This window comes from Thalassophryne amazonica, chromosome 4, assembly GCF_902500255.1.
Source record: "Thalassophryne amazonica chromosome 4, fThaAma1.1, whole genome shotgun sequence".
NCBI lineage: Eukaryota > Metazoa > Chordata > Actinopteri > Batrachoidiformes > Batrachoididae > Thalassophryne > Thalassophryne amazonica.
The window spans coordinates 11,658,917-11,683,681 of record NC_047106.1 but is presented as its reverse complement, the minus strand read 5'-3'; the positions used below and the strand labels follow the sequence as shown (position 1 = coordinate 11,683,681).

The following is a 24,765-nucleotide window of genomic DNA, read 5'->3' as shown; positions in this document are numbered from 1 at the left end:
AACAGTATGTTTTTTAGCACCTTATCTCTTACAGTATCTTCTAGTTTCCATTGCTCAAAATGTAAATGAGTCCACCCACCACTTTAATCATACCTTAGATCTTGTTCTGACTTATGGTATGGAAATTGAAGACTTAACAGTATTCCCTGAAAACTCCCTTCTGTCTGATCATTTCTTAATAACATTTACATTTACTCTGATGGACTACCCAGCAGTGGGGAATAAGTTTCATTACAGTAGAAGTCTTTCAGAAAGCGCTGTAACTAGGTTTAAGGATATGATTCCTTCTTTATGTTCTCCAATGCCATATACCAACACAGTGCAGAGTAGCTACCTAAACTCTGTGAGTGAGATAGATTATCTCGTCAATAGTTTTATATCCTCTTTGAGGACAACTTTGGATGCTGTAGCTCCTCTGAAAAAGAGAACCTTAAATCAGAAGTGCCTGACTCCGTGGTATAACTCACAAACTCGCAGCTTAAAGCAGATAACCCGTAAGTTGGAGAGCAAATGGCGTCTCACTAATTTAGAAGATCTTCACATAGCCTGGAAAAAGAGTCTGTTGCTCTATAAAAAAGCCCTCCGTAAAGCTAGGACATCTTACTACTCATCACTAATTGAAGAAAATAAGAACAACCCCAGATTTCTTTTCAGCATGTAGCCAGGCTGACAAAGAGTCAGAGCTCTATTGAGCCGAGTATTCCTTTAACTTTAACTAGTAATGACTTCATGACTTTCTTTGCTAATAAAATTTTAACTATTAGAGAAAAAAATTACTCATAACCATCCCAAAGACCTATCGTTATCTTTGGCTGCTTTCAGTGATGCCGGTATTTGGTTAGACTCTTTCTTTCAGATTGTTCTGTCTGAGTTATTTTCATTAGTTACTTCATCCAAACCATCAACATGTCTATTAGACCCCATTCCTACCAGGCTGCTCAAGGAAGCCCTACCATTATTTAATGCTTCGATCTTAAATATGATCAATCTATCTTTATTAGTTGGCTATGTACCATAGGCTTTTAAGGTGGCAGTAATTAAACCATTACTTAAAAAGCCATCACTTGACCCAGCTATCTTAGCTAATTATAGGCCAATCTCCAACCTTCCTTTTCTCTCAAAAATTCTTGAAAGGGTAGTTGTAAAACAGCTAACTGATAATCTGCAGGGGAATGGTCTATTTGAAGAGTTTCAGTCAGGTTTTAGAATTCATCATAGTACAGAAACAGCATTAGTGAAGGTTACAAATGATCATCTTATGGCCTCGGACAGTGGACTCATCTCTGTGCTTGTTCTGTTAGACCTCAGTGCTGCTTTTGATACTGTTGACCATAAAAGTTTATTACAGAGATTAGAGCATGCCATAGGTATTAAAGGCACTGCGTTGCAGTGGTTTGAATCATATTTATCTAATAGATTACAATTTGTTCATGTAAATGGGGAATCTTGTAATTCATTATTATCAGGTTGTCCTAAAAGTTCCCTGAAAAGCCTTCAGTTAATTCAAAATGCTGCAGCTAGAGTACTAACGGGGACTAGAAGGAGAGAGCATATCTCACCCATATTGGCCTCTCTTCATTGGCTTCCTGTTAATTCTAGAATAGAATTTAAAATTCTTCTTCTTACTTATAAGGTTTTGAATAATCAGGTCCCATCTTATCTTAGGGACCTCATAGTACCATATCACCCCAATAGAGCGCTTCGCTCTCAGACTGCAGGCTTACTTGTAGTTCCTAGGGTTTGTAAGAGTAGAATGGGAGGCAGAGCCTTCAGCTTTCAGGCTCCTCTCCTGTGGAACCAGCTCCCAATTCAGATCAGGGAGACAGACACCCTCTCTACTTTTAAGATTAGGCTTAAAACTTTCCTTTTTGCTAAAGCTTATAGTTAGGACTGGATCAGGTGACCCTGAACCATCCCTTAGTTATGCTGCTATAGACTTAGACTGCTGGGGGGTTCCCATGATGCACTGAGTGTTTCTTTCTCTTTTTGCTCTGTATGCATCACTCTGCATTTAATCATTAGTGATTGATCTCTGCTCCCCTCCACAGCATGTCTTTTTCCTGGTTCTCTCACTCAGCCCCAACCAGTCCCAGCAGAAGACTGCCCCTCCCTGAGCCTGGTTCTGCTGGAGGTTTCTTCCTGTTAAAAGGGAGTTTTTCCTTCCCACTGTCGCCAAGTGCTTGCTTTTATCGCTTACTGCGGCTGAAAAATTGTCCAGTTGTTTTTGGCTAAAGTTTCTCCTGAAAATATCTTAAATTAATAACAGATCCTGGTTCTGTGTGTGTGTTTACATGTGTGTTTGTGATTTAAGCTGATATGAGACAAATAACCCGTTTAATCTGTCAGCAGCAGAAGCTGATTCAGGACCAGTTTGTTTCTTTGGACCCGATGCAGAAAAGCTAATAGTAAAAAAAAAAGAAAAAAGAAAAACCTTGGAAAAAAGTGTGTCAGTGTCTCAGAGCAGACGGTCAAACATGTTTTGATTCCGTGTTCTTGTACACGTTACTTTTCCCTCTGAATGATCCTGCTGGGTCAGATTTTACATGGTGAGTTCTCAAACCACAGGTTTTTTTTTTTCGTTTGGAATGTACGACATGTTTAAAAAGGAATGAAATGATTTTCTTGGGAAGTGAATTCCCCTGTCGGCTTTTGGATTAGCGCTCGGCCATGCTGTAGGTTCCCATGCACAGCTGCATTCCAGCCCGCTGTGACATCATCACACTCGTTTTTTGGATGTGTGCTGTGAAAATGTGAGCTGATGTTTGATTTATTTCTATGAGTGCTGGTGAGAAATCTTTGGATCATGTTGTACTGGTGTTCTGTTGCACAACAATGAAATAACTCAAGGCTCCTGGAATCTAATTAGTTCATTAATTAATGCATTTTGTTCTGTGTTTATACCTGGAAATCACCCCCACAAATTTATCCATGAAAAATATGAACATGAATCAGAACGTTTTTACATCAGCAATAATCTGAATTACTGTATTTAATAAAACCGTACAAAGACAAACTTAGTGAATTTTATCCAAAAATATTTCAATTTAAAGTAAGCCATAGTAAACACTGAAGACACATATGTAAAGTGTTAAGACGGTTTTATAAATGTTTCTGTTATTAAACAAGGGGGTCTGGGGGGGATCCCCCCACAACACACACACACACCTCACACAAACCACCAGAAAACCTTTTAAAAAGTGCAGTTTGGTGCATTCTGAGTGCAATTTAACTAAGACTCAAAATGTCCAACATTTTGTCCTTAATTCTAGCAAATATTAGGAGGCCGACTTAAACAGCACATTGTCTGACCATCAGATGGGATGACATCATCAACTTTTATCGGGTCAGGGTGATAAGACGGCAACATGTGTTCAATTTGTTCTCCATCAAACTCTACAGTAAAGTCTACACATCGTATATACCAAGATAATACAGTTGTAGTACCCATGAGGACATGGACATGAGGACAGTAAGAGCTATGGCAATTGACCGACCTGTGGCTGACCTTGCCAGGGCAGCCGCCACATTTGGTCCAGCTTGGGTTCAAAATGAAATTCCTTGAGTTTTGCCCAAATGAATTTGTTAAGGGAAATTTCGTGGTCAGCTTTCATTGACAGACATCAGTAAAAGGACCTGGGAGAAGACAGACAGACAGAACCTTGGTCCCACTGATTGACCTTTGGTAAATTTGATCTTGCCTGGGAAATTCCAGATTCAACCCACATATGTGTGCCAGGTTCAAAATTTTGGCCACTGACCCTGAAGACACCGAGCTACGCCTAAACAAACCAGGGGAACTCTAGAGTCAATCTTCGTCCACATACAGAGTTTGGTAGAAATCAGACCCAGGTCCCCAGCGGAGCACAGGGCAACAGACACGCAAAGAAATGCTTCAAGATTATAGTCTGATTTACTCTGTACACATAAAAAACCTGGTGCTGCTTCCTCAGCTCTTGGAAACCTGTGACTGCGGCATTGCCGCTGACTTGCCTAAGTGTTAGGTACACCTCTGAGTGTAACCAGAATAGTTCAACAGGACCACAAACTACAGCCTTCAAAAAGGACCTCACTCAAAGAGATTTAGTAAAAACTGAACCTCATGAAGGACATCCATATGTAGACGGCCATGTGTTTTGTATTTCACGGCCACTTTAATAACTGCACCTTCCTGCCCTCTCTGTTCAGGACACGTCTTCAACATGCCCCATGACAACGTAAAGGCCTGTGAGGAAGTATTTGGGAAACTCAATGACAACCACATGATGTCTCCAACACTGATTCAGATTGACAGGAACCGTCCCTGGTCTGTCTGCAGCGCCGCCATCATTACCGAGTTTTTGGACAGAGGTCACGGTGAGTAAACTGAAACTCCAGCAGACCGTTAACACTATCCCGTCTCTGCATCTCCACTGGGATTAGTCAGGACTTACATACATACAGACATCTTCAACCGCTTACCCAGGATCGGGCCGCGGGAGGACACGTCAATGTGAAATAAAAAACAGGAATATGCAAAAACTAATTGCATGACCAAGTTTAGCAAAAATAAATTAAACTTCTTTTATGCTTGAAAAACATTATTTCTGGAAAATTTCTGTATCTCCCAGAATTAAAATAATTCATAAAGAAAAAAACAATTCTACATATTGATGCATTCTGGATTTCCAAATATGAAGATTTGCTCCTACACTCAACAGAAATATAAACGCAACACTTTTGGTTTTGCTCCCATTTTGTATGAGATGAACTCAAAGATCTAAAACTTTTTCCACATACACAATATCACCATTTCCCTCAAATATTGTTCACAAACCAGTCTAAATCTGTGATAGTGAGCACTTCTCCTTTGCTGAGATAATCCATCCCACCTCACAGGTGTGCCATATCAAGATGCTGATTAGACACCATGATTAGTGCACAGGTGTGCCTTAGACTGCCCACAATAAAAGGCCACTCTGAAAGGTGCAGTTTTGTTTTATTGGGGGGGGATACCAGTCAGTATCTGGTGTGACCACCATTTGCCTCATGCAGTGCAACGCATCTCCTTCGCATAGAGTTGATCAGGTTGTCAATTGTGGCCTGTGGAATGTTGGTCCACTCCTCTTCAATGGCTGTGCGAAGTTGCTGGATATTGGCAGGAACTGGTACACGCTGTCGTATACGCCAGTCCAGAGCATCCCAAACATGCTCAATGGGTGACATGTCCGGTGAGTATGCCGGCCATGCAAGAACTGGGACATTTTCAGCTTCCAAGAATTGTGTACAGATCCTTGCAACATGGGGCCGTGCATTATCCTGCTGCAACATGAGGTGATGTTCTTGGATGTATGGCACAACAATGGGCCTCAGGATCTCGTCACGGTATCTCTGTGCATTCAAAATGCAATCAATAAAATGCACCTGTGTTCTTCGTCCATAACAGACGCCTGCCCATACCATAACCCCACCGCCACCATGGGCCACTCGATCCACAACATTGACATCAGAAAACCGCTCACCCACACGAAGCCACACACGCTGTCTGCCATATGCCCTGGACAGTGTGAACCGGGATTCATCCGTGAAGAGAACACCTCTCCAACGTGCCAAACGCCAGCGAATGTGAGCATTTGCCCACTCAAGTCGGTTACGACGACGAACTGGAGTCAGGTCGAGACCCCGATGAGGACGACGAGCATGCAGATGAGCTTCCCTGAGACGGTTTCTGACAGTTTGTGCAGAAATTCTTTGGTTATGCAAACCGATTGTTTCAGCAGCTGTCTGAGTGGCTGGTCTCAGACGATCTTGGAGGTGAACATGCTGGATGTGGAGGTCCTGGGCTGGTGTGGTTACACGTGGTCTGCGGTTGTGAGGCAGGTTGGATGTACTGCCAAATTCTCTGAAACGCCTTTGGAGATGGCTTATGGTAGAGAGATGAACATTCAATACACGAGCAACAGCTCTGGTTGACATTCCTGCTGTCAGCATGCCAATTGCACGCTCCCTCAAATCTTGCGACATCTGTGGCATTGTGCTGTGTGATAAAACTGCACCTTTCAGAGTGGCCTTTTATTGTGGGCAGTCTAAGGCACACCTGTGCACTAATCATGGTGTCTAATCAGCATCTTGATATGGCACACCTGTGAGGTGGGATGGATTATCTCAGCAAAGGAGAAGTGCTCACTATCACAGATTTAGACTGGTTTGTGAACAATATTTGAGGGAAATGGTGATATTGTGTATGTGGAAAAAGTTTTACGTATTTATACAGCACCAAATCATAGCACAAGTTACCTTAAAATGCCAAACATGAATAAGGTCCAGACCAGGGGCCATGAACCCTGCTCCTGGAGATCACCTACCCTGCAATTCCCTGTTCCACCCACTAATAACTAACTGACAGGTGGGCTCAGCCAGTCAAGATCTAGGAACCAGCCACAGTAATGCCACACTTGTCTAATCAGCTCTTCATTCAAGGTAGGTGATCTCCAGGTGCAGGGTTGGTGGCCCGTAGTCTAGACTTTACCCACCTCATGAGCAAGCACACTGAGCAGTACACTGCCTCAGTGTTTTTTGATTACAGGAAGAAACCTCAAGCAGACCAGATTCAGTGGGGTGACCATCTGATATGCCCATTTGGCAGAACATTTAATAATGAAACAATCAAACAAGAAAGTTCTGAATGCAATTGGGACAAAATAAGCCAAATCAGTGGAGAAACTACACCAGATTACAACCTAGCCCAACAACCGGCCCAGCTATGAATTGGGCTGGATACTGGCCTCCATGTTGGAGTGAAATTTCCCACTCCTAAACAACCAATAGGAGAGCAGCGCTCACGCCCCATCAAAGTGAAGCTGACGTCAGCGTGTTGGCCACCAACCAATCACAGGCTAGGAGAGAGAGGCCAGTATCTGGCCCATTTCAGGGCCGGTTGTTGGGCTAATTACAACCCAACCAGGCCTGTGAAAATACTGAGGGCCTAGTTGGATGTAGCTTTAAAAAACATCACATGTTGAAGCTCAAACCAGTCAAAGTCAAGCAGAAAGAGGAAGCGGATACAAAAATTCACAGACAAGCGCATATTGGAACCAAACGTGTGCAGGAAACAGTGCACCCCACTGCTGCACTGCACCAGCCTAAATACTTGTGCCTTGAGTATTACTTGCATTTCACATTTGACTCATAGTGGCCGCATATAAGTGGGATGGTGTTGGCTCTGGTGCTGCAGGTGACTGTCTGCTGGACCAGCCACTGAGGCAGCTGTCCCTCCCAGACAATCTACCAGGCTCCAGCTACAGTTTGCACCGTCAATGTGAGTTGGCCTTTGGCTCCGGCTCCAAGCCCTGTCCCTACATGCATCCCTGCACCAAGCTTTGGTGCACCGGAAAGACTCGTGGTCAGCTGGTCTGTCAAACCAGACACTTTCCCTGGGCAGATGGGACCAGCTGTGGCAATGGCAAGGTCTGCTTCCGAGGGACGTGCAATGATAAGAACAGCACCATGCACATCACGGTGAGATACCATTCTAAAAAGGAGTGTCCTGATTGTTACTTTTATTCCACATTCATGTAGATCTGTTCACAATATTATTTCATGTTATTTTTTCGGCAGGTTGATGGTCGATGGGGGAAGTGGGGTGCATTTGGAACCTGTTCCCGAAGTTGTGGTGGAGGAGTTCAACTAGCCAAGAGACAGTGTGACAACCCCACTCCTGAGCATGGTGGCAAATACTGCTATGGCCTTCGCATCAAATATCGGTCCTGCAATCTCAACCCTTGTCCTGAAACAGGTATGCTAGTATTTCATTATCAACCTCAAGCAGGCACTATGATAGATTTTAACTTCACAGTACCCTCACAGAAGGTTTTGTTTAACTAGATGTAAAAAAGCCTAGAGTCCACTTTCAAAGTGGCATGCTACGGGAGCCTAAGTAACTGCTCGTTGGACACAAAGTCATTCCAGCAAGGACCCTCCAAAGAGACCAAGTACCGAAGACATCTGGATGTTACCTTAGTTCATTTGTGATCAGCCAGTCAAGAGCTGGAAACCACCAAAGTTTAATAAACAGGTGTGAAAGCAGAAAGATATGAAACCATGGAGGGCAGAAGCACTCAAGGAACAGGAAGACATCTCCAGAAATAGAGAAAGAAAATGCATTTGGGCAGCACGGTGGCTTAGTGGTTAGAACTGTTGCCTCACAGCAAGGAAGTCATGGGGTTGATTCCCACCTGTGGTCTTTCTGTGTGGAGTTTGTATGTTCTCCCCGTGTTTGTGTGGGTTCCCCCCGGGTGCTCCGGTGTCCCCTCGTATCCAAAGACTAAGTTAGGTAGGTGCAGGTTAGGTGGATTGGAAACTTTGAAATTGTCCATAGGTGTGCATGCTTGACGTGAGAGTCAATAATCAGATAGTTTTTAGGCTACTGTATTTTAGCGTATTACTACTACTTTCTGTGATATATTCACTTTATTTGAAATGGAACCATTCAGAGAATGATGGCAAATGTTAAGTCATCTTCACAACTGATTCAACTTTGCATGATAAAAACTTCTCATTTTCCTTTGACCTCTCCTCCACCAATCTCCCTCATTGATCCGGAGGACGATTTTGCCTTATGGCATCCAGGAAACAAAATCCTGATTGCAGTGGCTGGAATTTCCACTGAATTTTCCACCCTTTGCAAATACATCAAATCTGGCCTGAAAATTATGATTCAAGGTAAAACGACCTGGAGTGGTTGATCTTTTCATTTTAATCTAATTTTATTTTATTTCCTCAGGTAAGAGTTTCCGTGAGCAGCAGTGTGAGGCGTTCAATGGCTTCAACCTCAACACCAACAGACTGGGCTCCTCCGTGGTTTGGGTTCCGAAATATTCCGGAATTTCTCCTAAGGACAAATGCAAGCTTATCTGCCGTGCCAATGGGACTGGATACTTCTATGTCCTTGCTCCCAAAGTATGTAATTGGTGATATTTTTTTATGAATATCTAAAAAAACGTCAGCACAGTTTCACCACCATCATCACAGTCGGAGCGCTTGTCTTTGTAGAGGAAAGTAGCAAGTTTGTTGTGTAATTGAAAATGAAAATAATGAGGAAAAAAATCTTTCTCTGAATCTGATCCATCTGTCTATATATGTCGGCTTTGTGATGGACTCCACACGCTGGACCCTGCGACTCACCCACTGACCACTGGCATAAGAGGATGAAGCAGGTTTAAAAAATGAATGAATGAATCTGATCTGAAACAGAAATGTGGAATATAGAACCAAAACCAAAATGGATATAAGTCGGATATGAGTGGGATTTGTTACAGTCTGAACACAAATGTGTCTAGAATCCAGCTAGTTTGGGGATCATGATGGCAAATGTCCTCACTGCGTCCGCACACCCGCAGTGTCCTCTTCAGCTAGAAAAAGTGCCAGATAACCAATCTCAGTCTTAACGGGGGTCTTAAACTCACACAGAGCCGACCACAATATTTCTTCCCACCGAAGAACACAGTTGAATCCCTTAGGTGGGTTCTTTCGACACATGACAGTACCCACGCAATTCACTGTCCATCTCACTGTAGAAAGCACATCTATACTGATAGCAAGTCCAATCAATCAATCAATCAATCAATCAATTTTTTTTATATAGCGCCAAATCACAACAAACAGTTGCCCCAAGGCGCTTTATATTGTAAGGCAAGGCCATACAATAATTATGTAAAACCCCAACGGTCAAAACGACCCCCTGTGAGCAAGCACTTGGCTACAGTGGGAAGGAAAAACTCCCTTTTAACAGGAAGAAACCTCCAGCAGAACCAGGCTCAGGGAGGGGCAGTCTTCTGCTGGGACTGGTTGGGGCTGAGGGAGAGAACCAGGAAAAAGACATGCTGTGGAGGGGAGCAGAGATCGATCACTAATGATTAAATGCAGAGTGGTGCATACAGAGCAAAAAGAGAAAGAAACAGTGCATCATGGGAACCCCCCAGCAGTCTACGTCTATAGCAGCATAACTAAGGGATGGTTCAGCGTCACCTGATCCAGCCCTAACTATAAGCTTTAGCAAAAAGGAAAGTTTTAAGCCTAATCTTAAAAGTAGAGAGGGTGTCTGTCTCCCTGATCTGAATTGGGAGCTGGTTCCACAGGAGAGGAGCCTGAAAGCTGAAGGCTCTGCCTCCCATTCTACTCTTACAAACCCTAGGAACTACAAGTAAGCCTGCAGTCTGAGAGCGAAGCGCTCTATTGGGGTGATATGGTACTACGAGGTCCCTAAGATAAGATGGGACCTGATTATTCAAAACCTTATAAGTAAGAAGAAGAATTTTAAATTCTATTCTAGAATTAACAGGAAGCCAATGAAGAGAGGCCAATATGGGTGAGATATGCTCTCTCCTTCTAGTCCCCGTCAGTACTCTAGCTGCAGCATTTTGAATTAACTGAAGGCTTTTTAGGGAACTTTTAGGACAACCTGATAATAATGAATTACAATAGTCCAGCCTAGAGGAAATAAATGCATGAATTAGTTTTTCAGCATCACTCTGAGACAAGACCTTTCTGATTTTAGAGATATTGCGTAAATGCAAAAAAGCAGTCCTACATATTTGTTTAATATGCGCTTTGAATGACATATCCTGATCAAAAATGACTCCAAGATTTCTCACAGTATTACTACTAGAGGTCAGGGTAATGCCATCCAGAGTAAGGATCTGGTTAGACACCATGTTTCTAAGATTTGTGGGGCCAAGTACAATAACTTCAGTTTTATCTGAGTTTAAAAACAGGAAATTAGAGGTCATCCATGTCTTTATGTCTGTAAGACAATCCTGCAGTTTAGCTAATTGGTGTGTGTCCTCTGGCTTCATGGATAGATAAAGCTGGGTATCATCTGCGTAACAATGAAAATTTAAGCAATACCGTCTAATAATACTGCCTAAGGGAAGCATGTATAAAGTGAATAAAATTGGTCCTAGCACAGAACCTTGTGGAACTCCATAATTAACTTTAGTCTGTGAAGAAGATTCCCCATTTACATGAACAAATTGTAATCTATTAGACAATATGATTCAAACCACCGCAGCGCAGTGCCTTTAATACCTATGGCATGCTCTAATCTCTGTAATAAAATTTTATGGTCAACAGTATCAAAGCAGCACTGAGGTCTAACAGAACAAGCACAGAGATGAGTCCACTGTCCGAGGCCATAAGAAGATCATTTGTAACCTTCACTAATGCTGTTTCTGTACTATGATGAATTCTAAAACCTGACTGAAACTCTTCAAATAGACCATTCCTCTGCAGATGATCAGTTAGCTGTTTTACAACTACCCTTTCAAGAATTTTTGAGAGAAAAGGAAGGTTGGAGATTGGCCTATAATTAGCCAAGATAGCTGGGTCAAGTGATGGCTTTTTAAGTAATGGTTTAATTACTGCCACCTTAAAAGCCTGTGGTACATAGCCAACTAACAAAGATAGATTGATCATATTTAAGATTGAAGCATTAAATAATGGTAGGGCTTCCTTGAGCAGCCTGGTAGGAATGGGGTCTAATAAACATGTTGATGGTTTGGATGAAGTAACTAATGAAAATAACTCAGACAGAACAATCGGAGAGAAAGAGTCTAACCAAATACCGGCATCACTGAAAGCAGCCAAAGATAACGATATGTCTTTGGGATGGTTATGAGTAATTTTTTCTCTAATAGTTAAAATTTTGTTAGCAAAGAAAGTCATGAAGTCATTACTAGTTAAAGTTAATGGAATACTCAGCTCAATAGAGCTCTGACTCTTTGTCAGCCTGGCTACAGTGCTGAAAAGAAACCTGGGGTTGTTCTTATTTTCTTCAATTAGTGATGAGTAGAAAGATGTCCTAGCTTTACGGAGGGCTTTTTTATAGAGCAACAGACTCTTTTTCCAAGCTAAGTGAAGATCTTCTAAATTAGTGAGACGCCATTTCCACTGCGAATGACTCAGTTTTCGCACTCCTAATGCTGTGTTTACACATAATGACAAGTCACGAATGCAACGAAGTATACATTCTTGGCCACTGATCATGAATGTGATGATTTGAGGCAGAGGTGTCAGGTGTCCTCAGGAACTGCTGCAACCTGTTACCACGCATTACGATTAATGGTACATGTCAATTTATTTTTCATTTATATGGCGCCAAATCACAACAGAGTTGCCTCAAAGCGCTTCACACAGGTAAGGTCTAACCTTACCAACCCCCAGAGCAACACTGGAAAAACTCCCTCTGAGGAAGAAACCTCAAGCAGACCAGAATCAAAGGGGTGACCCTCTGCTTGGGCCATGCTACAAACATAAATTATAGAGCAATTCACAAAACAGTTCACGGACAAATATACAAGAAATGCTATTGGCGCACAGGACAGGAGGGTCGCCAACACAAATACAACTGCCATCTCTGGATGGAGCTGCACCTTAAACAGAGAGAAAAAACAGAATCAGGGATCAGAAAGACAAAAAATACTGTATAATTTGTCAGCATTATTCAACAAGAAAAACAGAGAAATACTAAGGTGATCGCCGGCCGCTAGCCCTAAACTTCACTAAAAGACCCTGAATTTAGGTAAAGTTGAGGCCGCGGCCCGCTCCAATTACTAGTAAATTAATTAAAAGAGTAAAAAGCGTAAAACAAAACTGTACCAGTATGCTAGCCATATGAAAGGGAAAATAAGTGCGTCTTAAGTCTGGACTTGAAAGTCTCCACAGAATCTGATTGTTTTATTGATGCAGGGAGATCATTCCACAGAACAGGGGCACGATAAGAGAAAGCTCTGTGACCCGCAGACTTCTTATTCACCTTAGGGACACAAAGTACTCCTGCACCCTGAGAACGTAAAGCCCGGGCCGGTACGTAAGGTTTAATTAGGTCAGCTAGGTAGGGAGGTGCCAGTCCATGAATAATTTTATAGGTTAGTAGCAGAACCTTAAAATCTGATCTCACTGGGACAGGAAGCCAGTGAAGGGATGCCAAAATGGGTGTAATGTGGTTGCACTTTCTGCTTCATGTCAAAGGTCTGGCTGCAGCATTTTGAACCAACTGGAGACCCCTAATGCTGGACTGTGTTAAACCAGAAAATAGAACATTGCAGTAGTCCAATCTAAAAGAGATAAATGCATGGATCAGGGTCTCAGCATCAGCCATAGACAGGATGGGACAAATCTTTGCTATATTTCTCAGGTGAAAGAAAGCAGTCCTAGTAATATTTCTAATGTAGAGGCCAAAGGACAATGAAGGATCAAAAATTACCTCAAGGTTCCTCACTTTGTCAGTGTGATGTATGACACATGAGCCGAGGCTGAGTGTTAACTGGTCAAATTGATGCCGATGTCTCACTGGACCAAGAACCATCATTTCAGTCTTAGAGTTTAAAAGTAGGAAGTTTCTAGACATCCAACTTCTCACTGCTGCAAGGCAATCTTCTAAGGATTTTATGTGAACGAGATTACCAGCAGATTACCTGGAAAATTATCAGGAACCATTACACACGGTCAAGAATTAATGTTCCACACTGTTCCGCACTATTGCACGTAACAGTGCATCGTTACATTCCGTCATGTTGTGAATGAGGTGAATTGTCTCCACACACACACCCATATTCATCCATCAGCTGCTGAACAGTTCAGATCGCCTCAGTTTGCTCCTCAAAATCCACAGCAAAAGAACTTTGTGATTGCATGCTTAGTTGGGCTCTGTGCCATGGAGTGGCACAGAGAGGAGGAGAAGACAGAGAGAGCCAGATGTATGGCTCCACACAGCTCTCGTCTCATGCATGTTCGTAAATATCAGGCACATGCAGCAGGTGGAACACTTGCAGGAGCATGCTGGTGATCATTGGAACGAAACTTTTAGCCGACTTGGCGTCACTGTCCTTCTTCAGCATACTGCAGCAATGAAACTGAATGCAGTGCAGCAGAGCTTAATTGGATCAACACGCTCAGTTGGGACCTCCACGACATGAGGCGAAATGAGTATGGTGCATGACATTCATGGAAGATTTTTGACAGCCAAAAACATGCTCCACGAATATCATGCACCAACAGGCACTATTAAGAAACCTATTCAGATGCGTGAAGTCATGTTAAGAATGTCAGGAATGTGCCACGAATGATGCATATATGACATTCTTAACGTGTTGTGTCTCTGTGTAAACACAGCATTAGAACCCGTCATACTGCTGGAACTAGTTTGCGCTACACACTGAACTAGTTCCAGAGTTGGCTTAGATTTCAGTGATTCCAGAAGTCTAAACCAATGTCCTTGGCTTTCAGGAACTAGGACCAATGACAGTCTTACTTCCTGCTGTTTACATCTAGGTTAAAGACCACAGAGCTTTACGTCAATTAGAAATGGTCTATGTGGACTAAACTAGGTTTTTGAGAAAGGATTGCAAGACAGAGGCAGAACAGGCAGAAAGAGACAGAGTATTTTGTGGAACAAATGCTGCCTGTGTTTACTCCCAGCTTAAAGAGTTAATGTGTCATGTATCATAACCCCTTCTATACTTGCAAACAAATGTGGCTAACTCTTCCTCTGTTTGGTTTGTATGCTTTCCTTTGCCGTCATTGGTATGTAAGTAGGCATGTCTTCTTAGTGTTGTGGGGCATGTCTGCAGACAGATACTGTTGAAGTTCTAACATCAAGAGTGAGCACATTACTTGACTAATAACGGTTATTTGTTTTGCAAGTTCCACCCCAGCAGATCATAGACCACAGCAAAGTAAAACATCCAAGACAGACACTTCAAAAGTTCCCATTACTTGAAATAACTGGCCCAGTTTCAGCACGAGGAGTGAACTTAGTTCTCCTTTAGAGCAGGTGCTAGTTTCTAAGTATGGTACTAGTCAACCTGGGAAACAAAGTCATACCTTCACATCATTGCAGCAAGTATAATTCTACCCTGAATCATATCAGGGCAGGTACCTCAGTGGATAAGGAGCTAGTCTGCCAATATGTAGAACTAGGTTTGAATCCCATCATGCTACCTGTATGTGTTCTTGGACAAGAGACAATCTGCATTGTCTCAGTCCATGCAGCTGCAAATGGGTACCAGCCTCAGCTGGGGGAGGAACCTCTGTCAGACTGGTGTCCCACCCAGGAGGAGTCGTAGACTCTCATCCACTTGGTGCTATGGAATCCAGAGATAAGAACCGGCATTGAGAAGCCTCAGGGTCTACATCATACTTCTGAGTCAGCTGACAGGACCTTGCTTGAATGGTATTAGTAACAGATGGCTACAGTGGTGAGAGGGAACATGCAGGGACGGCATCATTTCACAGCTGGGGCTCGTCAGCAACCATGTGTCCAACCAGCCAGGAAGCAAAGAACATCTTTTTTACATTAAAAACACGTTCTCCATCTGCTTTTCCTTCTATGTTGCATTTTAGTTCATTATGCTTGTTTAGTCTGAAAAGGAATTAGTTTCATGAGTGTTAAAAAAAAACAAAACACGTTTCTGCGGGTACTTGTAGGTCCTGTCTCCTCCGCATATTCTCATGCCTAAACTCTCCGAACCTGCAGGTTGTGGATGGGACTCCCTGCTCTCCAGACACCTCAGCTGTATGTGTTCAAGGGAAATGCATCAATGCGGGCTGTGACAGCAAGCTAGACTCCAACAAGAAGTTTGACAAGTGTGGCATGTGTGGTGGCGACAACCGTGGCTGCAAGAAGGTCTCAGGGATGTTCACCAAACCCATGTAAGTAGAACGTCAGTACCACTACAGATTTGAGTTTTGTAGACAACCCGTGAGTGTCACAGTGCCGTGGTAATACTTTCCCACATTTGGTGGGTTTCTGGATCATAAAAACTAATGAATTGCTGCACCTCAGTTCAATTCAATTCAATTAATTCATCTTATAAAGCGCCAAATCACAACAGAGTCGCCTCAAGGTGCTTCACACAAAACAACTCAAAACACAAAACAAAATGAATTAAAAGATCAAAAAAGCACAATGAAAAAATAAAATGCATAGTAATACAACATTCCAGTATGCTAGCCATACGAAAGGGAAAATAAGTGCATTTTAAGTCTGAACTTGAAAGTCTCCACAGAATCTGACTGTTTTATTGGTGCAGGGAGATCATTCCACAGAACAGGGGCACGATAAGAGAAAGCTCTGTGACCCGCAGAGCTTTTATTCACCCTAGGGACACAAAGTAGTCCTGCACCCTGAGAATGCAGAGCCCAGGCCGGTACGTAAGGTTTAATTAGGTCAGCTAGGTAGGGAGGTGCCAGTCCATGAACAATTTTATAGACTAGTAGCACAACCTAAAAATCTGATCTCACTGGGACAGGAAGCAGGTGAAGAGACGCCTAAATGGGTGTAATGTGGTCAAACTTTCTGGTTCATGCGATAAGTCTGGCAGCAGCATTTTGAACCAATTGGAGAGCCCTAATGCTGGACTGCAGTAAACCAGAAAATACAACATTGCAGTAGTCCAATCTAGAAGAGATAAATGCATGAATCAGGGTCTCAGCATCAGCCATAGACAGCATGGAACGAATCTTCACTATATTTTGCAAATGGAAGAAAGCAGTCCTAGTAATATCTCTAATGTGGAGGCCAAAGGCCAACGTGGGATCAAAAATTACCCCAAGTTTCCTCACTTTGTCAATGTGATGTATGACACACGAGCCTAGACTAAGTGTTAGCTGGTAAAATTGATGCCGATGTCTCACTGGACGAAGACCGCTGTGCAGTGATGCCGGTAACGCGTTACTTAGCAACGCGTTACTCTAATCTGACCACTTTTTTTAGTAACGAGTAATCTAACGCGTTAATCTTTCCAAATCAGTAATCAGATTAAAATTACTTCTCCATGTCACTGTGCGTTACTATTATTTTTCATTGTGGGTCGATAGCAGCATTAAACTTGGTCTGTGGGCAGGAGGTCGGGGTTCGACTGAACTGCCCACTTTCAGTGAGCTGTGAGTTTTTCATCCACGGTTTTTTGCAGCTGCTCGACTCTTCCTCACCTCTTAAAGGGCGGTGATCACCACACCTGCACTGAGCTTTACAAAGACATTTTTATACTTTTTTCCTCCTTTATTTAGAATTCTGAGCTGAGCCACTCTGTATCTGGTCGTTAAAAACAGCTGATCCTCCGCGACGCGTCAACAACTAACACTATTTTCCACTCAAATGCACCTAAACTCTCTTTCTGAGGACCACATGATGTGAAAACGCAATAAAAGTTTCTTACCTGTAAATCTGGTCATGTTTTCTGCATAAATAAATGTTATCCATTCTTTGTGCTCAAACGCCAAAGCAGGGGCGAATCCAGATGGAATGGGGGCGTGGGGCAGGGATGTGCCCCCCCACAACACCCCTAGATTAAAGGTCCAGTTTTGAAGCCTTTTTTTACTACAACTACTAATATTGCTTAAAATAATAATAATTTCAACAAGTAAAATGTTTAGAGAGAATTTAAATGTTAGAAAATGTTAGAATTTAATAGTTACATTTATAAACAATGTAGGTTTGAAATTGCAAGTTTTACTGTTACAGTGCTGTCAACAGTTAAATATGAGGTCAAGAAAGACGTCTTTATTTTACTTTTTATAAAACAAGTATTTATTTTCATTGAAGTCAAGAAAGGGTGACTATAAAGTGAGTTTTGGCAAAACAGGTATCATTGTCATGTTGACGTGGGTTGTTGTCGGCAGCTGGGGAAAGTAACTAAAAAGTAATTAGTAATCTAACTTAGTTACTTTTACAATTGAGTAATCAGTAAAGTAACTAAGTTACTTTTTCAAGGAGTAATCAGTAATCAGTAAGTGGATTACTTTTTCAAAGTAACTGTGGCAACACTGCCGCTGTGGCAGTAGGTTCAGTAAGGTGGCCCAGATGTCCCTCTTTGGAGCCACATACTAAAGTTCCTCATGTGAGACTGCAAAGCATTCACGGGACAGAGAAGTCTGTACTGGGTTTACCTCATAATCTCCCCCTTTTTGGATTTTCCTGGAAAACGTCCAGATTGAAGGATGCAGGGACAATCCTAATGAGATGGCAGAATGCCTAAAAAAACACACCAAAAAAATGCTCCTTTGAACATAACGGAAGAGCAGTTTCACACTGAGCTCCTTTTGAATGTGACAGCTCCAAGCAATGACTCCTAATTCTGCTCATCCAGACCCCAAGTACTGCTCCTTTTCTATTTGTCCCTGATCTACTCAGACCTGATTACGTGTCAGGTGTGTTCAGTCGGTTAATCTGACTGACCTGATTTGGGTCATTAGTTGAAGTTAACACAGTGAGAAGTGGAAAATGCAGAGTACCTGGGGTCCAGAGGACCAGGATTGGGAATTACTGCTCTCAAGAATTGGCACCTTATCGTGGTGGAAAGTTTTGAACACGCTATCTACCAGAGACATATAGCGTTAGAGGCAGTATCTCCTGGTAGTGTCTTCCAGGGTAAACTGCTTATGGTGAGGCATCAGTCCAACACAACTTCACAGCTTCATCCTCAACACAAACATGCCTCTAAAATCCTTGTTTGTCCTCGTAGTACCTCGTACACAAACTGCCCCACACTGTTATCGCTAAACTTTGAATTTCTTGAAAAGTAGCACCACGCTCAGAGATGAGCCTCATTAGCCGAATATTCTGCCTCTAAGAGCCTCTCAGAGCCACTATTCTCCCACGATTGTTGAATAACTGGACTTGTACCAAAAAAAAAAAAAAAAACATGCTACAGTTGTATGCAAAAGTTTGGGTGCCCCTGATAATTTTCAAGATTTTCCTTTATAAATCACTGGTTGTCTGGATCAGAAATTTCAGTTAAATATATCATATAGCAGACGAACACAGTGATATTTGAGAAGTGAAATGAAGTTACTAGTATTTACAGAAAGTGTGCAATAATTATTTAAACAAAATCAGGCAGGTGCATAAATTTGGGCACCCTTGTCATTTTGTTGATTTGAATACATTTGAATACATTTACATTTATTGGAACACAAAATTGGTCTGCTAAGCTCATTGACCCTTGACCTCCTTACACAGGTTAATCCAATCATGAGAAAGGGTATTTAAGGTGGCCATTTGCAAATGTTTCCCCTCTTTGCATCTCTTCTAATGAGTGGCAACATGGGAGCCTCTAAACAACTCTCAAATGACCTGAAAACAACGGTTGTTCAGCATCATGGTTTAGGGGAAGGATACAAAAAGCTATCTCAGAGATATCAGCTGTCAGTTTCCACTGTGAGGAACATAGTGAGGAAATGGAAGACCACAGGCACAGTACTAGTTAAGGCCCAAAGTGGCAGGCCAAGAAAAATCTCAGATAAGCTGAAGCGAAGGATGGTGAGAACAGTTAACCCACAGACCTGCTCCTAAGGCCTGCAACATGATCTTGTTGCAGATAGTGTCTCTGTGCATCGTTCAACTATACAGCACACTTTGCACAAAGAGATGCTGTGTGATGCTGTAATGCAGAGGAAGCCTTTTCTGCATACACCCTACAAACAGAGTCGCTCGAGGTATGCTAAAGCACATTTGCACAAGCCAGGTTCATTTTGGAATAAGGTGCTGTGGACTGATGAAACTAAAACTGAGTTATTTGGACATAACAAGGGGCGGTATGCATGGCTGAAAAACAACACAGCATTCCAAGAAAAACACTTGCTACCTACAGTAAAATTTGGAGGTGGTTCCATCATGCTGTGGGGCTGTGTGGCCAGTGCAGGTACTGGGAATCTTCTTAAAGTTGAGGGTCACATGGATTCCAGTCAATATCATCAGAATCTTGAGAACAATGTTCATGAATCAGTGACAAAGTTGAAGTTGCGACAGGGCTGGATCTTTCAACAAGACAACAACCCTAAACACTGCTCAAAATCTACTAAGGCATTCATGCACATGAACAAGTACAACGTTCTGGAATGACCATCTCAGTCCCCAGACCTGAATAATATTGAAAATCTGTGGTGTGATTTTAAGTGGGCTGTCCATGCTCAGAAACCAACAACCTGAGATGTTTTGTAAAGAATGGTCCAAAATTCCTTCAACCAGAATCGAGACTCTCATTGGAAGCTATAGGAGGATCTACTAAATATTGATGTATTTTTTCTGTTGGGGTGCCCAAATTTATGCACCTGCCTAATTTTGTTTAAAGGATTATTGCACACTTTCTTTAAATCCTACAAACTTCATTTTACTTCTCAAATATCACTGTGTTTGTCTGCTATATAATATATTTAACTGAAATTGCTGATCCAATGATTTATAAAGGAAAAACATGGAAATCATCGGGGTGCCCAAACTTTTACATACAACTGTATGTACTGTATGTACAACTGTATGTGGCTCATTATTCATCCTTCATTATTCGATGGGACCAGGGATTATGTCTCTAACTGTGGTAAAACAGCATTGATAAAACTGAGTTAGATTTCACAAAAAAAAAAAAAAAAAGTAAACTTGAGATTTGTCTTCGGTCAGCATGGTGGCTTAGTGGTTAGTACTGTTGCCTCACAGCATGAAGGTCATGGGATTGATTCCCACCTGTGGTCTTGCTCAGGGTGGTTGGTGAGGTTAGGCCTTACCCTTGTGAAGCGCCTTATGTTGTGTGATGACACGATATAAATAAAAGAAATTTAAATAAATGACTTTGTGTCCAAGAGCTCAAAGCCAATTTTGAACTAATCAGTACCACTTAAGGGGACTTAACAACACTACCAATTCAGCCTCAGTGTACCATGGCCTACACAAAAATGTATGATGTCATTGTAGTGGTGGACAAAGGACGACACGGGGTCAAAATTGAAAAATGTTCCAATCATATTGATAAGTATGCCAAATTAATTAAAATTTCCTAAAAGGTATAGTTTGGTGCATCTCTGACTGAATGTTATGGAGTTATGGGGTAAAAACAGTTAAAATGGTGACAAAGGTCAGTTTCAGTTTGTACAGGCATCTAAAACGAGGAGGATCACTTGCATCGTGAGGGAACGTCAGCTCTGACCTTTTGGCCATGTGGCGTGTTTGTGCATGATCCAGCATGCAGCTACCTGACTGTGAAGGACCCCAATAGCTGGAGAAGGCCAAGGAGACACCCATGGTTCACCTGACTGCAGCACATAGAAGATTATTTTAGAGACGTGGGAAGGGACCGGTTGTCTGCCTGGGTGGTTGCCAACCAGGACCCAAGGCTTGATTTGACAGGGGTAAAAAGTTAAAGTTGCTCTAATTTTGGTTCAGTTCTGCAAATTATTGGTTGAGCTAACAGCATTTTAAAAAATAAATACTTTGCACCATGTGTCATGCATAATTATTGCATTACGGGCTAACATACGTCACGTCACAGAATCCAGTGGACGTCAACCTTGTTTGAACATTACTTTGGAGACCAAACATTCAACAGTATCAAAACTATGCCATTTATTAATCACTTTAGCTCAACCAATAATTTGTATATCTTTTAACCAAAACTGGAGCAACTTGAACTTTTGACCCCTGGACAAACTGAAATTAACCTTTGCCATCATTCTTGGTGATTTTACCTCATAACCTTCATTCATAGATAAACAAAACTATACCTTTGTGGACTCTTTATGATCAGACAAGTAATATTGAATACTTTAATATGATTGGAGCATTTGTTGACCCCTATGTAACCCTTCATTGACCCCTACCTGGCTTTAGCTTCCACTCCGGGACGGCCACTATACATGTTGCATAGGCCACGGTATACTGAGGCTGGATTGTAAGTCCTACTGAAAACTTGTATGGCCTATGGACTATTAACTTCTTGACATTTAAATGACTCAAAACTAAATGCGAAATTGTTTAAAACTGGCTTGATTTGTATTTACGAGGTCTGTCAATAAAGTATAGGTCCTTTTTATTTTTTTCAAAAACTATATGGATTTCATTCATATGTTTTTACGTCAGACATGCTTGAACCGTCACGCGCATGCATGAGTTTTTCCACGCCTGTCGGTGATGTCATTCGCCTGTGAGCACTCCTTGTGGGAGGAGTCGTCCAGCCCCTCGTCGGAATTCCTTTGTCTGAGAAGTTGCTGAGAGACTGGCGCTTTGTTTGATCAAAATTTTTTCTAAACCTGTGAGACACATCGAAGTGGACACGGTTCGAGAAATTAAGCTGGTTTTCGGTGAAAATTTTAACGGCTGATGAGAGATTTTGAGGTGATACTGTCGCTTTAAGGACTTCCCACGGTGCGAGACGTTGCGCAGCGCTCTCAGGCGCCGTCGTCAGCCTGTTTCAAGCTGAAAACCTCCACATTTCAGGCTCTATTGATCCAGGGTGTCGTGAGAGAACAGAGAAGTTTCAGAAGAAGTCGGTTTCAGCATTTTATCCGGATATTCCACTGTTAAAGGAGATTTTTTTAATGAAAGACGTGCGGACGGATTGCAGTGTCGGCTCGCAGCCGCTGCGACGCTCCACCACAGGAAAAACACCTCTGTTGGAAGCCTTAAGGACAAGTTGGAACATGTCCAGCTGGTAAACAATTTCACATATACTCACTCCACTGAAAGCCATCAAAAGCTGCCTGGATTTTACAAATGGTTATCAACACGGAGGTGTTTTTCCTGTGCCGCCAGTCTCTCAGCAACTTCTCAGACAAAGGAATTCCGACGAGGGGCTGGATGACTCCTCCCACAAGGAGTGCTCACAGGCGAATGACATCACCGACAGGCGTGGAAAAACTCACGCATGCGCACGAGGGTTCAAGCATGTCTGACGTAAAAACATATGAATGAAATCCATATAGTTTTTGAAAAAAATAAAAAGGACCTATACTTTATTGACAGACCTTGTACATCATTAATTTACATTTTACAATCTCATGTTCCAACCATTATCTTTCAGAAATCCTCAATGCCTTTTCTGTACTTTCTTTGTAGTCATGGCTACAACTTTGTGGTCATGCTGCCTGTTGGCGCTTCCAACGTTGACATCCGTCAGCGTGGCTACCGAGGCATGGTCAGTGATGAAAACTACCTGGCGGTGAAGAATCGGCATGGCAAATACCTCCTGAATGGCAACTACGTGGTGTCCGCCGTGGAACGCGACCTCCTGGTGAAGGGCAGCCTGCTGCGCTACAGTGGCACCTCCACAGCTGTGGAGATACTTCAGGCCGTCAGACCCCTGCAGGAGCCTCTGATTGTGGAAGTGCTGTCCGTGGGGAAGATGACTCCTCCCAGAGTGCGATACTCCTACTACATATCCAAGGAGAGCAAGGAGGAAAAGACTCTACGGAAAGAGGAGAAAAGCCACGCGGCTCAGAACAGTGTGTTGGAAGACAGTAATAAAATAGAAGCTAAGAAGCAGATGATTGGTAAGAGGCCTCTGAGTCACTGGGTGACCGGAGGATGGGACACGTGCTCGGTGACGTGTGGGAACGGGCTTCAGAAGAGGCTGGTGCAGTGCCAGAGTGCAGAGGGACGCCAAGCAGCAGACTGTGACGGTGCTGCCAGGCCTGTAGCTGTGAGAGAGTGTGGGGATCCCTGCCCTATGTGGGACATAGGATCCTGGTCTCACTGCTCTAAGTCTTGCGGTAGGGGGTTTAAAAGGCGACCGGTGCACTGCATTACCGAGAACGGTCTGAGTCTACCCAAAGACCACTGCTCTGGAAAGAGGAAGCCTCAGGAACTGGACCTGTGCAACCTGAAGCCTTGTTAAGGCAAAATGGACACATCTTAAGAACCAAAGGGGTGCTTTGACATGAACCAACCCAGCACGGTAAACGCAGTCACATTAGCATTTTGGCAAGCAAATTTAAATTAATTCCAATGTAATAGCTGTAGCAACCCAGGCAGATAGTTTGTATTGAGCGCAACGTTGCAAAGGAAGGACTTCCAGGTATTACAAACTGTCTTGATACTGCTAAACTCAGGACAAGCGAAGTAAACAATGTCCAAAGTAGCACATGAGCTAGCTTCAGTTATATCCTAAAATAACTGCACAAACAGATTAATATTGTCTGTAGTCAAATGCAAAACAAGTCCATTCGAGTAACAACTTAATGTTCAAGTAGTGACAGAGGTAACTTGCGACCTAGCGTGGTCCAGTCACTACAGTTGGCTTGCCAAGCTAACTAGCATAGCTAATTAGTATGTAGCATTTTACGAGATGTTAAGATTTTTGCCACGTTGCCGACACAATACAATTTGTATTGCCAGTCGCTGGTGTGACTGCGGCCTCACGAGTGTGTTGCTGCGATTGGTGGAAATCCAATCTGGCTGAGAAAGCCAATGGAGACACAGAGAATCTTCCTCCATTGTTGGAAAAGACAGAGAACCCATTTGAAGCAGAGGAATGCTTCACTGTAGTAAACCGTCAAACCATCGGTGGCGGGTTTAACAGTAGTTTGTCTACCTCGACCAGGACAAAAGACATAACACCTGTGGGACATACCGAAGGACATGGCGTGACAGAGAACATATCAACAGACTGTAGTGACGAACACTAAACATACCCGTGGAAGAGGGCCATCGTTTCCTGGTTCTGAGAACAGACAGACGTGGAAAACCAGATGAAGCAATCAGCCTTCGAAAACGCACTCAGATAGAAATATCTCCACCTGCACGCTACGATTTCAGAACTCATCAAAATATGAAGATCAGTACTGTACCCGTGCCGTTTCAAAGTCTGTTCTACTGTCTTTGATCCCTTTGTTGCTAGCCTCAAACTATGCTGTAGCCCAACCAAAGTAGCTCATCAAACTTCACTTGCTTCAAGAATGAATAACAAATAAATAAATTAATTAACAATTCCAACTATTTGACAAAATCTCAAACCTTTTTCACCA

The 24,765-nt window shown here is 42.6% G+C and overlaps 1 protein-coding gene across 1 annotated transcript in view; it reads left to right on the top strand.

The window, feature by feature from the left end:
* LOC117509404 (A disintegrin and metalloproteinase with thrombospondin motifs 15-like) overlaps positions 1 to 23,643 on the top strand; it is a 50,228-nt gene extending 26,585 nt beyond the window's left edge. The window contains exons 3-8 of the mRNA XM_034169071.1: positions 4,186 to 4,353; positions 7,211 to 7,494; positions 7,594 to 7,771; positions 8,759 to 8,934; positions 15,509 to 15,684; positions 22,859 to 23,643. Coding sequence (XP_034024962.1) covers positions 4,186 to 4,353; positions 7,211 to 7,494; positions 7,594 to 7,771; positions 8,759 to 8,934; positions 15,509 to 15,684; positions 22,859 to 23,636 — 1,760 coding nt within the window. The 3' untranslated portion in view covers positions 23,637 to 23,643. The remainder of the gene's footprint in view (positions 1 to 4,185; positions 4,354 to 7,210; positions 7,495 to 7,593; positions 7,772 to 8,758; positions 8,935 to 15,508; positions 15,685 to 22,858) is intronic.
* The last annotated feature ends 1,122 nt before the right edge of the window (positions 23,644 to 24,765 follow it).